This window comes from Ambystoma mexicanum, chromosome 3p, assembly GCF_040938575.1.
Source record: "Ambystoma mexicanum isolate Mex_15411 chromosome 3p, UKY_AmexF1_1, whole genome shotgun sequence".
Lineage (NCBI taxonomy): Eukaryota > Metazoa > Chordata > Amphibia > Caudata > Ambystomatidae > Ambystoma > Ambystoma mexicanum.
In genome coordinates this window covers 105699228-105714318 of record NC_090925.1, presented here as the reverse complement: position 1 = coordinate 105714318, position 15091 = coordinate 105699228, and the positions used below count along the sequence as shown (strand labels likewise).

At 47.0% G+C, this 15091-nt stretch overlaps 1 protein-coding gene across 7 annotated transcripts in view; it reads left to right on the top strand.

Moving 5' to 3' along the window:
* The window catches only part of LOC138580128 (zinc finger protein 777-like), a 323670-nt gene that overhangs the window by 189178 nt on the left and 119401 nt on the right, over positions 1-15091 (top strand). For all 7 annotated transcript variants that reach the window (XM_069650431.1, XM_069650429.1, XM_069650428.1 and 4 more), the window contains one exon: positions 5225-5338. In XM_069650431.1, the coding sequence (XP_069506532.1) occupies positions 5225-5338 (114 nt within the window). The remainder of the gene's footprint in view (positions 1-5224; positions 5339-15091) is intronic.

Below are 15091 nucleotides of genomic sequence, written 5' to 3'. Positions count from 1 at the left end.
AGGGCGCATCACACAAAAAACTTGGTTACTACAAAAAAGATGCATACAACCTATTCTGAACTGATCACCTTACTCATAATGGCCCTTGTTTACTTGAAGATGTGTGTTTTTAGGCCCTTTTTGAAGGCTCTATGACTGGGCTCGAGTCTAAGAGCAAGAGTGAGATTATTCCATTCCCTTGCTGCCAGAACGGGGAAAGCCCTGCCCAGCCCTGTTGCTCGTCTGTGTGGTAGCACTATGATTCTGCCCAAAGCCTCTGATCCCAAGGCTCGAGTGGGGTGATATTGTGCAATCTTTTTCTTTAGATATTCTGGTGCAGTACCATTGAGACACTTATGCACCAAAGTCAAGGATTTGAAGTGAATCCGATCTTCTATCTTTAGCCAGTGCAGTGCTATCCTGTCCTTTGAGATATGTGCACTTTTGGACTTTCCTTTTATTATTCTGATAGCGTTGTTCTCCATGACCTGGCATTTTTCCAGGTAGTTCTTACTAGGCCCGAGCATGAGCGCTGTCAGGGTTCACACTGATAGCCCCTTGGATCTGGTGCCCCCCCACCCAGTCATCGACTCCTATGAGGGCCTTTCAAGCCACCAGAGCCTCTTGGACTTAGTCCTTGCGCCGTTCGCGCCAGGCTCATGATATGGGATGATTCATGTAGAACTACTTTCCCAGTCTAGGCAGGACTGGACCTTTCTTTTTCCTCAGGGTGTGGCTGAGGGACTATTTTGTTCCAGAACAGGGAGTGGTAAAGGGACTACTTTACCTGGGACTACTTGCGGGGCTATTTAAGCCACGCCTTGCATACAGAACACGCTTCGCATTATTCTGCACCCCTGCAGCGTAACACTCTCCGTGTCTGTCCTGGACTCTAACCATCGGCATCTGGAAGGGAAAAGACAGAGAAAATACGAGTCAGCGCAGCGGCGAAACCTTACCTGCAGCATCCTTCAACCGGCAGCATCTTCGGCTTCTTCGGCCGCTCCTGGGCCCTCGCATCAGCCGAATCACTTCGTTCAGGCTGAAGAGCCCTCTCGGCCCAGTATCCTTCCGGAGCATCTTCGGAGTGTTCCTCCATTCTTCATTCCGGCGCCGCACCACCTCTGCAAAAGAAGAATAGTGACAGGTTAGTCGCGCACAGAAGGAAAAGACTACACTTCAGATAACAGCGCTTCATTCTTGCGCTCCACTTACCTGTAATACATCTGCTCGGCGTGCCAAGTCCACCTGCCTCCCCATGCATAATCCATTCAAAGCCGCGTCTGAAAAGAGAGAAAGACACTGATTAAAGGAGTTGGGGCAAAATAACGACTCAAAGACTTTATACCAAGCAGTCATTGGCATTGAGACTTACCTGTTCGTCCAAGCTCTCCGCGACTCAGCATTCGCTCTTCGGATCAGGGAAGTAACTCGATCCTGGAAGACTTTTTCGCGCCCCTGCCAGATTGCAGGACAGAGAGCCTGCCTTACAAAACTACAAAGTGAGAGCAAGTGGAGAAGGGGATTAGATGGTAGCAGAGAGGGGGTCCAACTCAACTCTCTCCCAGCCGCTAATACCTTATTTTAACCTTGCAGACAACGCCTCGGGAGAGTGGTAACCGGGGAAAAGCCGCAGCAAAATCACCAATCACGCATCAGCACACCAGCGCAGACATCATTCATGCAGCCACGTGCTACGGCCCCGTGGCGATCAGATGAGCGCGACAAGCGCATTGCCGAAATCCAAACCGCACAGAATGGTGGCTCTTGCAATTGTTGCAGTGTTCTTCTCGCTCAGGAAAGGCAGAATGGCTCTGAGTAGGCGGAGATGGTAAGAGTTTCTCTTATGCAGATGATGCACCTGCGCATCTGCTCCCAACAAGGCTTCCATGACGAGTCCAAGAGTTTTTACCTGCCCTAACACCTGTTTGCGGGTGTCGTTGATGACAAAGGCCTCATAATCGGGCTCTACTTTGGCTCGCGCTTGGTGGGTGCCAAATATCATCATCTCCGTCTTCTAGCTTTTGAGGCACATCCAGTTACTCTCCATCCACTTCTCATTGATGTTATATAGCATTGTGATTTTAGTACCGTCTCCCAGGTAGTCACCGCCCAGCTCAACCACTAACTGGGTGTCAATGGTGTAGTTTGTGAAAAACGCTCTGAATCCTTCCAGTACCTCACACAGATATCTCATATACAGGTTGAAAAGGAGTGGGAATAAATGCACCCCCTTTGGGACTCCGTACTTTATGAGAGCTGCCCTGGAGAATTTTCCCACCCAATGAATTTTGGCTTCTCTGTCGGCCAGGAAAGATGCCAGCCATGCGCATGCTTCCTTAGAGCAGTTTGCTACTTTTTCCAGGACCCGTTGGAGCAATTGGTGGTCTACTAGACCGAAAGCCGCACTCGGATCCAGCAGCATAAGCAACCCTGTCTTGCCTTTATCTAATCCACTGAGCATGTGGGTCTGCAGATCTAACATAGCTATCTCCTACTATGTGCGGTGCGAAAGCTAGATTGTTGATCGTACAAAATGGGATTAACTTCCACATGCTTCTGTAGTTGAGCTGTCGCTATTTATTCCAGGTCTTTCAACAGGAAATCGCAGTTTATAATAGGTTGCAAATTCCATGGATCCTTGGGATCTAATCCTGGCTTTTTTATAAGAGGCGTGATGGTGACTGCTTTAATGCTCTTAGGCACTGAGCCTTCTCTAAAGGAGCGTTTGCTATTTAGGTCAATACTGGTGTGAAGAGTTCTTTGTTCTCAAGTATTGTTCTCGGGGGAATTGCATTCTCAGCACGTGCGGTTGGCTTAATTGCTGCTAAGACTTTCGTCATCTCTTCCTCAGAGATGGGGAGGAACTGGAAGTTCTTCACCTCCAGCTGACGGTGTTTTGTCTCTCTATTAGGGGTATCCCTGGTGGTTATTATAGTGTCTCTGGCCTTATGAATTTTCTGAGCAAAGGCCTTTTGCACCATCTCACAGTCTTCCTGGGTAGGGGTGAAAGGAGGAGACAGGAACTGTGGCTTCTCAAAGGATTTTAAGATGTCGAATAATTTGCTCGCAGAATTGGGTGCTGATGCTATCTGCTCGTTATAAAGGTTTTTCTTAGCTTCCCTAATTTCATTTTTATAATGTTTTTCAATGCCCTTCCACAAAAATTTGTTTACCTGTGTGGGATGTTTGAGCTACCTACTTTCCATCCTGCTTTTCATCCCTCTTTTCTCTTTCTTAAGTTTAGTTACCTCACAATGGAACCATTTCTGGTGGTTACTGTTCTTTCTTACCAGCTTCAATTTAAGGGGGCCTGCTGCTCCACTAGCTCTTGTACAGTGTTAGAATATTTCAGTGTCAGGGCTTCACATTTGTCCCCGTCCTGAAAACTCTTTTGAGTATCTTATTCATACACTGTTTCAATTGTGCAGGCCTTAGGCCTCTTCCTTGGCTGTTGAACGTTTTCTTGTGAGGGTGGCTCATTTCTACCTTCAAAGTGACCTTAAAGTGGTCGGACCAGATGCATGGGGATGTTTTCACCGCCTGGACTTCCAAATTCTGTGCCATGACACAGTCTAACTGACTCCCCTTAGCTGTTGTGGGTTCCTGGTTATTGACCCTAAAGTCAATATTGTTAAGCGTTTTTTCTAGGTGGAGGGCGTCCTTATCTATCTGATTACCTAGCCATCTGTTGAAGTCACCCACAGGCAGTGTTGCAGTGTTTGGGGATCTCGCGTTGTTTAGCTGGAGTTTGCACCTCAGATTGTTTGCACCTTAATACACCCAATACATACATACATAAATATACATGCAAACAGAATCATAAAATACATTCTGTACCCTACTCGCAACCAGGGTTTGCTTTCTAGATATGGACACATTTGTTAATGTTCCCTGTCAGCCAAAACTACAGCATTTTGCATCTCTTGGAGGAGGCTGCGTTTTTTAGGAGCCCAAAAACAAAATGTGTTTCAATAAATTAACCACACATTTATCAGCGCTCCTAAAACAGTTGGCATGTATGAATGGAAGGTCTCCCATCCGTTTCCTCATTTGGAGGAAGCAGCTTTTCATAGGTCGCTTGACTTGAGAGAGAGGAACATCTTTTCATCGAAAACAGCTATCAGGCTCTTCATTGGGAAGATGACTGGGGAGGAAGGGCAACCGTGCGTCCTTACACCAACATCCTTTTTATCTAGCAAAGGAGCAAGATGCCGGTGTTCTTATTATGGTGCGCCCAACTTTAGAGAGTTTTGACGAACTGAAACCGGTGACTTGGTACCTGCACATGTTGTCTTTATTTCTGTTTATCAACATGCATTGCTTCTGTGCACATATGTAGGTCTGCTTTGCACCAAACATATTTGCCTGAATAAATGAATAAATAACTCCATGCCTGTGATTTGCCCTGTGAGCTTCAAGTTAATTCTTGAAATCTTCGACATCCAGAGAAATTTGACGATAGACTTTGCCATCTAATCTCTCGCTGGAAAATACTCTTTTTTTGCCAGGCCTTTTAATAGGTGTTATTTTCATTAAAAGCGTGTTTCAAAACAGGAATGTTTGCTTGGGTGTGCAAACAAAACCTATACCAGTCCCTTCTGTAGCGTGCTACACAAGGACTTCCGGACATATAGAGGTATTGCTCTATAAAGCACTATGCTAGAGCCTCATGTAGAGTGTTACAGAAGGACACTGGACTAGAAGTATAATCATTAGTACTATTCTTTGGTGAATGGAAATGCTTTCCTCTGGTATGATTTGGTTTGGCGAGAAAATTACATCTGCAAAGCAGAAAAGAGACCTGATGTATGGTTCTAAGACATTATTGATTGTCAGATAACCGCAGAGGATTTCCTCAGGTCAAAAGTTCAAATCCTGGTCTAACCAACTCGCCCTGTCCTCTTTTCAGAGGTCACAAGAATAAATGCTGCTGAGCTATGTACCACTGAGTTTTGAATAAGTTGAAGACATTCCATTTTGTGTTTTTTTTTCTATTAAAATGTTTGATATTCTGTTTGACACGTTCTGGGATGTCCATAGATGGATGCAGGCTGAAAGTCCCGCACCGTTTTAAGTGCTTCTTTTCTTCACTGCAACAAGACGTTGTGTGACGGTCTATTCGCCCAGAGCGAGGGCCCATGTAATTTCTGAATGATTCGAAGTATAGAACTACAAATCAAAACAAAAAATGACTGCCTGTGAAATTAGACTATTTGTTATAACTTTGTCTATTCTTTGACAGGTGCGGCCATTGCCAATTCTAAAAAATGGTGCAAAATTAAAATAGAGGAAAAACTGTGTTCGGAAGCTCCATGGGACACGGAAGGACAGAAAAGCAGTGGCAGCTTAAGCACAGGTCAGAAGGAACCTTATGCTTTAGGCCTTTCTTTTCCAGTAATTGTTGCAGTATTTGTGGGATCTGAACAAACATACATATTATTTCTAGCAATGACAATACAATTGTTTAAATACAATGCAACCAGTCTAAATGACTAGCCCCCTATAAATGTTCTGGAAGAATTCAACTAATCTCTGTTGGGCATTTCGTCATCGACCTTTAATTATCATCATGAACAAAAAAGCCAACTAAAGAAACGGGAGAGGAGGCGGTCAAAAGATTTGGGTGTAGGTCTGTTATCTAAAAAGTATTGTCTTTAAAATCTTTCTGAAGCTTAGGAGATTCTCTTCCTGTCTCAGCTTCCCCGTAAGGGAGTTCCACAACTGAACAGCACGGACTGAGAACGATCTGCCCATGCCTCTTGTCCATTTGAAAACTGGGCAGGAGGCCAGGGCCATGTTCATTGAGCGTAAACATCTACTTGGTGAGTAGTGGGTTATTGGTGTTTTCAGGTAAGAGGGGTTTGGCTAGGTCTTTGGAGTAATCCCCACTGAGATCCATGACTAGCTGTGTGTCGTCTGCGTAGTTGATAAAGTAAGTGCCCATGCTCTCCAGTAGGGCGCAGAGGGGCTGGATGTACATATTAAACAGTGTGGACGATAGGCTGGCCCTGTGGGACCCCACAGGGAATGGTTGAAGGTGGAGAGAGGGCCTCACCCCAGTTTATTTTGGAGACCTGGTGGGTCAGGAAAGATTTGAACCATTCGATAGCGCTACTAGAGAAGTTTCCTATGGATTCTAGAGTGTGTCAAAGGCGTTGGTGGTCCAGCAAGTCAAAAGCCGCCGACAAGTACAAAAGGACCAGGAAGCCTCCCTTGCTCTTCTCCATAAACCCTAGCATGTATGACTGTAGTTCTTTTAAAGCCGTTTTGGTACTGTGGGCCAGCCTAAAACCTGACTGCCCCCCATGTAGGATATTATTGGTCTCGACATGGGTTTGCAACTGTGATGTTGCGACTTAGTCCAAGATCGTAAGAAGAAAGTGGCTGTTTGTTATGGGCCTGAGGTTTGTGGAGTCTCTAGGGTCATGGGCAATCTCTTTAGGGGGGTGCGGGGTAACCGTAACTGCTTTCATTGTAGTGGGATGCATTTGTCCCGGAATGAGGAGTTGACGAACCGTGTCAAGAAAGGAGCAAAGAGGATGCTGTGCTGTAAGATAATTTTGGGTGGCAGCAGATTTTCTACACATGAGGTAGGTTTCATACTGGAGAGTAATCCCTCCATCTCTGGGACCTTGATGTGGCTTAGAACAAATTTAGGGGAGTTCGAAAAATTGCTATGGTCGATCCTGATTGTCCCAGACTGGGCCTGGAGATACATGAGTATCTGTAGTTGCTGGACATGTCCATTGCCCTACTTGTCACCCCTCAGGGAGAGTACACTTGCTTTCCCAATCAGAGGTGCGGGTCCTCCACCTGAACTTAAGCAGCCTCAACCTTCATGCTTGGCTACTGAGAGGCTGAGATACAAGGAGTGGGACTTGTTGGTCAAAGTCCTCGATATGCTCCTTTCAACTACGAAATCATTTGATATCTGCCGGTGGTGTGAATTTTCGATTTGGTGCTCGAAGAGGGACCTGGATCCTTATATCATGTACTCTGTCCCATGTTTCGGATTTCCTGCTTTCTGTCACCCAGGCGGGGCTGCAGATTGGCCCTGTGAAGGGCTACCTCAGCACTATTTCAGTGTCTAAGTGGTCCCCAGAACAGGGCTGTTTTTCACAGTGCCCACTGTTATGCAGTTCTTGCAGGGTTTGCGTAATCCGTTTCCTCCCCACCAGTTTGTGGTCCTGGCATGGGATTTGAATTTAGTTTTAACATTTCTTATGGGCTCCGTTTGAACCTCTTCGTTCATGTTCTATTAGATTACTCACCCTTAAGGAGATTTTCCTGGTTGCCGTCACTTCTGCGAGATGGGTGAGTGAGCTTTAGGCGTTGTGTGTTTTACCTCCTTAATTGTTTTTTTCCAAAGAGAAGCTGACATTGAGAATGACCCCCTCCTTACTGCTGAAGGTGGTCTCGGATTTCCATCTGGAAGATCTATCTTCCTGTGTTTTTTCCTCTGCCTCACCCTTCCAGGGTAGAGAAATGATTCCATCGGCTGGACCTGGTACAGGCCCTTAAGTTCTATGTCTCAAGTACTACAGAGGCTAGGAAAGATGACCAGCTTTTTGTTGGTTAGGCTGGTGCTCGTGCTGGTAGGGCTGTGACCAAACAGACCCTGTCCTGATGGATCATTCTGTGCATTTCACAATGCTACGATCTGGCCGGGAAGGATGTGCCGGAGGGTCTCAGAGCTTATTCTACCAGAGGAGTGGCGACCACCTCCTGGCCTCTAGAGGGAATTCCCAATCCTGGATATTTGCCAGGCAGCAACGTCAACGTCTGTTCACACGTTTTCTTAGCATTACTGCTTGGATTCCCTTGAGGACCAGGATGCCCACCTCCAGGTTTACGTACTGCTTTGGGAGTCTATCATAGATGAGGAATCTGTGGGAGGAAAGAAGCCATTAGAAGAACGCATATCTCTCCTCTTCGTAATGTACTTTCTGATGGATGTTGCTCCCACGGTTTCTTCATCGCCTTCCCTACCTGCCCCTCTTGCGGAAAGCTAGTACACCATCGGTTCTTTGGTACCTCCGCTTCAGAGTGCTAGGGAAAAAGGATGGTACTGATGTCACAGGGCGGGGTGCATAGAGGTGTTTTATGGAGCTGATGCGGAGCCATGCTTTGCCACCCTGGCAGCGGAAAGGTTTCCAGAGAACAGCTGCGCTGGGATAGGGATAGCACAGATGAGGACTCTTTGGGAGGAACATCCATCAGAAAGAACCTTACAGAGCGGTAAATCATTTGTTCTTCTCCTGCAAGCTATTTCCTTCATGGTATTCATTTATTTATTATTTTTTTAATGAATAATTATGTATTGAAATATAGGGCTGTAATGTGCTATTTGTTATTGTATTTGAGTAATTGACTCTTAACTTCCTTAACATCCTTAGTTATAAGAATAAAACAACAAGGTACAGTATTCACTTATTCTACGTGTATACTTCATAAACTTGCTTTGTAGTTTCCTCAGCCTTAGACTTCTCTGTTCACACAAACCTTCACTACTCAAATTATCTTCCCCAAAAGATCTCCTTCATACTGGAGTCCTCCTTCTTTTCCTCCATTTACTTCTCTCTCGCCACTTCTCTCTCAAAACAAATCTCCTGAACAATCCCACACCCTCATCTTGACATACCCTGCTCTCCTCTCCCTTTCCCTTGATCACACTCCACCAGGTTAAGATTCCATATTGTTCCATCTTCAACCCTTATGGCAGTCCTGAACGGTTTGGTTACTCCCATCGTTTCAGAATATTTCGATATACCTTTCATTCCTTGCCTTCCCCTCTTCACCTTTTATATGCTCCCCACCTTCCCTTTGCAATTCCTTCTCTTTTTATTAATGGGCCGTTTTACATCATGATATTCTTTACATTTCTCTTGGGCAGCCAATATTTTACCTGCCACAAAACCTTCATCAATCTATTTAATCCCTATTCAACTATGGTTTTGAAAATGTGCTGCCAGTTCTTGGCCCTCATCAAACGGAATGGTGAATCTTCTGTTGCGCTATGAGGTGTCACTCTTATGCTCTGTTCTAAGTCCACTCCAATACATTTGCTAACGCTTGTTGAATGCAATCCCCATCACTTGATTTATTCTCTCTACCCTCCCGTTGGCTTCTGGATGATAAACTGCAGTGAATTTCCAAATTATGACTACATGCTACAAGTCCATTTTAAACTCAGGTGGGTGAAAGTGAGGCCAAACGATAAGGGGCTGTCCATTCAACTGGCAAGCCTTACTGTTTCCCTGAATGTCTTGCCTTGGCTTTCTCACAGGGTCAGACAATTTAAAATGGGTACTTCAGTCAACCCCTACAACTCTAGGTTACTGGACTAGATCTGTCAGGAAGTATGACGTTGCCTCCAAACCGTCCCTGGTTATCCCAATTTAGAATAATTATGTTTTTCCCTTGGATTGGATAGATTGAGACTGAGAAAGCTCTACTATCTTAGCCAACCTCTAGATTTTATAGCACGTGAACCAGCCTTTATCCTTGAAGAATCAAACCGATTCAGCCATATCCAACTTTGCCATTGGCTCTCCTGTCCTTCCATCAACACAGGTGTGTTGAGATTGCAAGAAACCACTAAATCTGAAGACCTCTTTCTCAAAGTCCCCACTACAAAGATAATATTGTTCCTCTTTTCAAACCTCAACATTAATGGCAGTTGCTAGGAAAATCCTTTCTTGTTTCAACTTTCCCATTACTGTCAATGGGCTCTATTTGTGTGAACCTGGACTGATTTTTGGGAGAGAGGTCCCTTTAAATCCCACTCCCTAGCTTAACATATTGCGGTCACTGATTAGTCCAGAAGGCTACCAGGTTGTGCAGACCATGTCCCCTGTTTAAGTCTGATAGTACAGCTACCTCCCTTATGGATAGTAGGACTAGGAAACCTTGTTTTCCCATTCTGGGAGTATTTGTGTGTTTCCCATACCAGGTGGAGTCCAGGCAGGCTTGTGGCAGTGATTACCTTTTTAGCTTTCTAGTTTCCTCTTCTTCTTTTTTATTTATTTTTTGTTTTTTTAAGTGCACTCCTATGCATCTATTTGTTGCATGGCAGCTTGTTGCGCTCTACAGTGCTGAACATTGCTGGCTATGTTGTTTGAAGTCCTGTCTATGTGCTCTATGGTTTTTTGGCTGTCTTCCTCCTAGGCAAGTGTAGGATGTGGCCTTCAATGGGCATCCCCTTTATGGACTCTGGCCAGAGCCTCTAAATGAGCCTCCGGGAACCATTTCTGGCAGGGTATGCAGCTCCAAACATCCCCAATACAATTCCTGGCTGTACCTGAGGTGGCTGTTTGTGGCTTGGATGGATGTCCAGAAGATTGAATGTAGAAGGTCCCCTGTTAGGAAGGCTGGCGTGCACCAGACCCGGATGTTGATATTTATGATCCGGAACCATTAGATACTTGACCACTGGAGCCAAGTACACAGAGGGACTCTAGCGGACTGGTGCTGGGACCACCATTGGCCAGACCATCCACCACAAGGTAAAGCTATTCTCTTGAAGTGACTGGGGAGACCGTCCACGTTGCCCACCCTCTCTTGAACCTTTGGGAGTTCTGCATCACTGTGGACATTGTGACCAATCTGGACAATTTGTCCCTTCTCCCCACAGTGGAGCTCGGCCCCTTTGAGGCCAGGGAGGTGAGCCGCTCAGCAATACCCTCCCTAGGGTTCTGGGCAAGTGGGACCTTGCTAGGATTGACTCCCAACTTGGGGACAAGGATTCACATTCCGTTAAGGAACTCCCAGCCCAAACAACCCTTTCTGCATATATGGGGGTTGGAAGACCTTGACATCTCCTGTTATAACTATAAAAAACAAGGACCCTTCTTTCACACTATTGGATTCAGGTAATGCTGAGCCTCATATGGAGGCCAAAATCACGGAAGATGGTCTCAATCCTGTTTGTTGTAATGACGTACATAAGAGCAGTGCATGGATGGGAGAGAGACTCCTACGGAGGGAGGAGAGTCACTGCTACGTAGAGGCGAGCCTCTGTGGAGACGCCGTCCTGGAGGGACGGAGCGACGCAGAGCTGCGGAGCCAGCAAGACCCTCCAGCTGGAGGCTGCGAGGCGGGCAACCTGACCGAGCAAGTAGCTCCGGTCAGGAAAGAAGCAGAGACTGGGAAAAGAACTGTCGTCCCTGGTGGCGCGACCATTGGTAAGCAGTGGTGGGCTTGGCACCCGGCAACCAACGCTGGGACCAGGCGAGAGAGCCGAGCCCAAATCCTTGGACTCCACGAGACAAGAGTGTTTTCCGAAAAGACGAGAACCCAGAGGGAAGCAAACGCTCCAAACATGAGGACACTGTCAGTGTTCTGAACTCCAACTGTCAAGAGGGCCGCAGTCGACAACTGTACGAAAGCCTGGGGGAACAGGTCGAAATCCTGACTCAGGGAAAGCAGCCTGGAAATGGTATGACCGTTGCATATCAAGGCAGCGGAAGCCACCAAGATAACAAGAAGCTAAGAGAACTTAACGGGCACACACCCTATGTAAAGAGGGTTGAAATAAATACTTATGCTTTATACCGAGGCTGAGAAAGCTATCGAAGTGTAAAACAGAGTGAAATGTATGTGAACACTGTATGTGCTGGCTGGGGAAGCCGGCAACTATATGAGAACCTAAGATAAGAAAACTGGTACGCGCCCTATTTATTTTTTTTTATATTGGTCAGAGACCCAATGTACCTACTGAAGAGTCACAGAACTTTGGGCAGTCCCTGTGCAAACGAAGTGGGACACAGAGAAGTATGTTCAAAAATGATTCTGGAGGGAAATGACCACTGGTAAACTCTGAGAAAAGAAATAATTATAATTTTTCCCTGGGTGGGTGGGAGCCGAAAGAAAATAACCAAGAGGACATTTTGTGTTTTTAAACAGAAGAAGCCTATAAGTTTGGGAACTGTGATAAAATATTTTCAATTAACTTTAAGACTGATAGGTCAATTACGAGTTGGGCCATGCAGAATCGCTCTCTGAGGCTGTTGCACAAGCCTCCATTTTTTCTTTTAGATAGATTTTCTAAAGTGGTACGGCCAGCTAGTTGTTTAGGATTTGGACTTTGGACTATTTTGATTTAGACTTTGACAAGCACCCTTAGTTTTTGGTTCTGAAGGCAGGGAACTTCCCTCGCAGTGGTAGGGTGAGTTACGCATTTTTCTTTTATTTAAATAAATCCAGTTGACGCGTGATCTGCTGTATTCAGAGTCCTTCTGGTTTGCCACAGCATCCTTTTTTTTTTTTTTAACTTTAGTTTTTATTGGCATTTTGTAATACAACAAATAATAGAAAGAAACCAATAAAACCCACTCACCCCCCACACCATCCCTCGCCCCACGGCTCCCCTTCCCCTTTCCCCTCCCTCCCCCATTCCCCGTGTCCAAATCAGCGCTTTCATCTGGGGAGACTTCCGATGTTCTCCCTGCTTCCTGAGTTTGAGGTGATGCGAATTGTGACCATTTCACTGATCGGTTTACTGCCGCCATTCCCCAGGACGTGGGCCTCCAGGTCGAATTATCTTGCAGTCCATGCAGGGTCCCGATCCATCCAGGACAGGGACCTTATCACAGGTTCAATGTACATCCCAACCCCAGGATTGCTGCACTTCATACCAATTCTCGAGGAATGAGCAAGTGTCATTATTCACTATTGCAGTTAGCCTATCCATCAGGAACATGTTTTTCACTTTTTTCAACCAGTCCTCCTTGGAGGGAGTCTCCGGCTCTTCCATTTCTGGGCCAGGGCGACTCTGCCTGCCCTCAGCATGGTTTCCCACATCCTTGGATATCGGTGTAGGTCTGTTTCCTCCAGGGGGAGGCCCAGTAACATCGTTAGGGGGTTCAGAGGCAGTCGTTCTGCAGTCACTTCCGCTATCCAGTCCCACACCGACCCCCAATAAGCCTGGACTTTCAGGCAGAGCCACCACATATGACCTCTGGAGCCTATCTGTCCACACCCTCTCGGGTACCACGGGGACACCCCCGCAAACATCTTCGACAGTTTCACGGGCTCCCTGTGCCACCCCTGTAACATCTTAAAGTTGTGCTCCATGTCTGAGGTAAATGGGTTCCTGTGAAATGCTATCTTAAATATCCTAGCCCAGGCGTCCTCTGAAATTTCTTCACCCGCTAGATCGTTCCAAAACGTTCGTAAACTTCTCCTGCCCTGAAGGTTAGCGGTATTCAAGATTTTATACTTGCCGGACACCGCTCCCTTTCTGGATGTCGCAGAGTCGAGGAATTTCTCGAAAGGGGTCAGCTATCTCTTCAGGTTTGGGCCCCACGACTGGTCGCAGAGGATGCCCTTCAAGCGTATGTATTCAAAGATGGAAAATGACCCTCGTCCGAGAGCGTCCCTCAGGTCCTCGTAGGTTAGGAATTCGCCCTCCCTGAACATCTGCCCAGCCCATTCCATTCCCATGTCCGACCAGATCTGGGAGTGTCGGAACCCCCTCCTTCCCAGGTTAAGGGGGTGGCCCCAGAGAGAGGTCATCGGGGATGGCCATGTAGTGAGGTATGCGTTCCGGGGGCTCTCTTTCCAGATGTCCCAGAGAACACCCAGAGTCGGATGAGACCGTAGGTGTTCCGGTATCGACCTGCGAGGAGCCCACAAAAGGTCACGGACCTTTAGGGGATGGGCATCCATATCTTCCAAATAAGACCAGTACGTTCCCATTCCCTCTTTCATGTGTTCCAGTAGGACGCGCAGTTGGGCGGCGCAGTAGTAAAGGTGAAAGTCCGGGAACCCAAATCCCCCCTCCTCCCTCGGCAGAGTCAAGATGGCCCTTCCAGTTCTTGGGGTTTTCCCCTGCCATACAAATTCGGGGCCCCCCTTCTGTAGATCGCTAAAGGTTTGTGCTGGGACGCTGGTCGGGAGAGCTGTGAAAAGATACAGAAGCCGGGGCAGTATGTTCATTTTAACTGCAGTCATCCGGCCATACCATGAGAGGATCATCTTACCCCATCTCCTCAAATTAGAAGTGATCTCTGCCATCATAGGATCATAATTAGCGGGCCCCAATTTCGATATGTCTCTAGTGAGAAGCACCCCAGGTACCGTATAGCGGCCCTCTCCACTTTAATCCCGTGAAATCTGTCCAGGGGGTCTAGCACTGGGTCTAGCTTTTGCATTGGGAGCAGGACCGATTTGGCAGTGTTCATTTTTAAGCTGGAGAAGCGTCCAAATGCAACCACTAAAGCCAGGAATGGGGGGAGCGAGGAATCAGGCCCACCAGATAGGCCAGGATATCATCCGCAAACAGAGAGAGCTTGAATTCCACCTCACCCCTTCTGATTCACCTGATGTCCGGGTGTGCTCTGATCGCTATTGCCAATGCCTCCATCGTAAGAACGTATATCAGGGGGGAAAGCGGGTAACCCTGCTTCGTCCCACGGGAGAGGGGGAAAGCATCGGACAGCCTCACGTTAATCTGTACCCATGCCGTGGGGGCTCTGTAAAGGGCAAATACCCAGCTCTTAATGTGAGTCCCGAAGCCCATTCTTTGGAGGAGACGATTCGTATAGCGCCACTCGACCCTGTCGAAGGCTTTCTCCGAGTCCAGGGAGAGGACACATGCGTCGAGCTCCGATGTTTGGGCAAAATGGAGCAGGTCTATTGTCTTGCAAATGTTATCTGATCCTTGCCTCCCCCTGATGAAGCCCACTTGGTCCCTATGGACTAGCTTTGGCATTATTCCCTCCATCCGCCTCCCCACCACTTTGGCCAAGATCTTAACATCAATATTTAACAGGGATATGGGGCGATAGGAGGAACATTCCATGAGATCCTTCCCTTCGTTGGGCAAGACCGCTACTATAGCCCCCATCATGGATTCGGGGAGGCTGTTCCCCTCCAGCACGGAATTAAAGGCTTACACCAGGTACTGGGCCAGAGAGGAACGAAATCTCTTGTAAAAAAAGACAGTGATGCCGTCCTCCCCAGGAGAGGTTCCCACCTTCATCGCACCAATCACCTTGACCACCTCATCTTCGGTTACCGGACCTTCCAGCCCCTCCGCCATCTCCTTCGAGAGGGATGGGATCTGTATAGAGTTCAGGAAGACTTCTATTTGGGTATCGTCTCCATC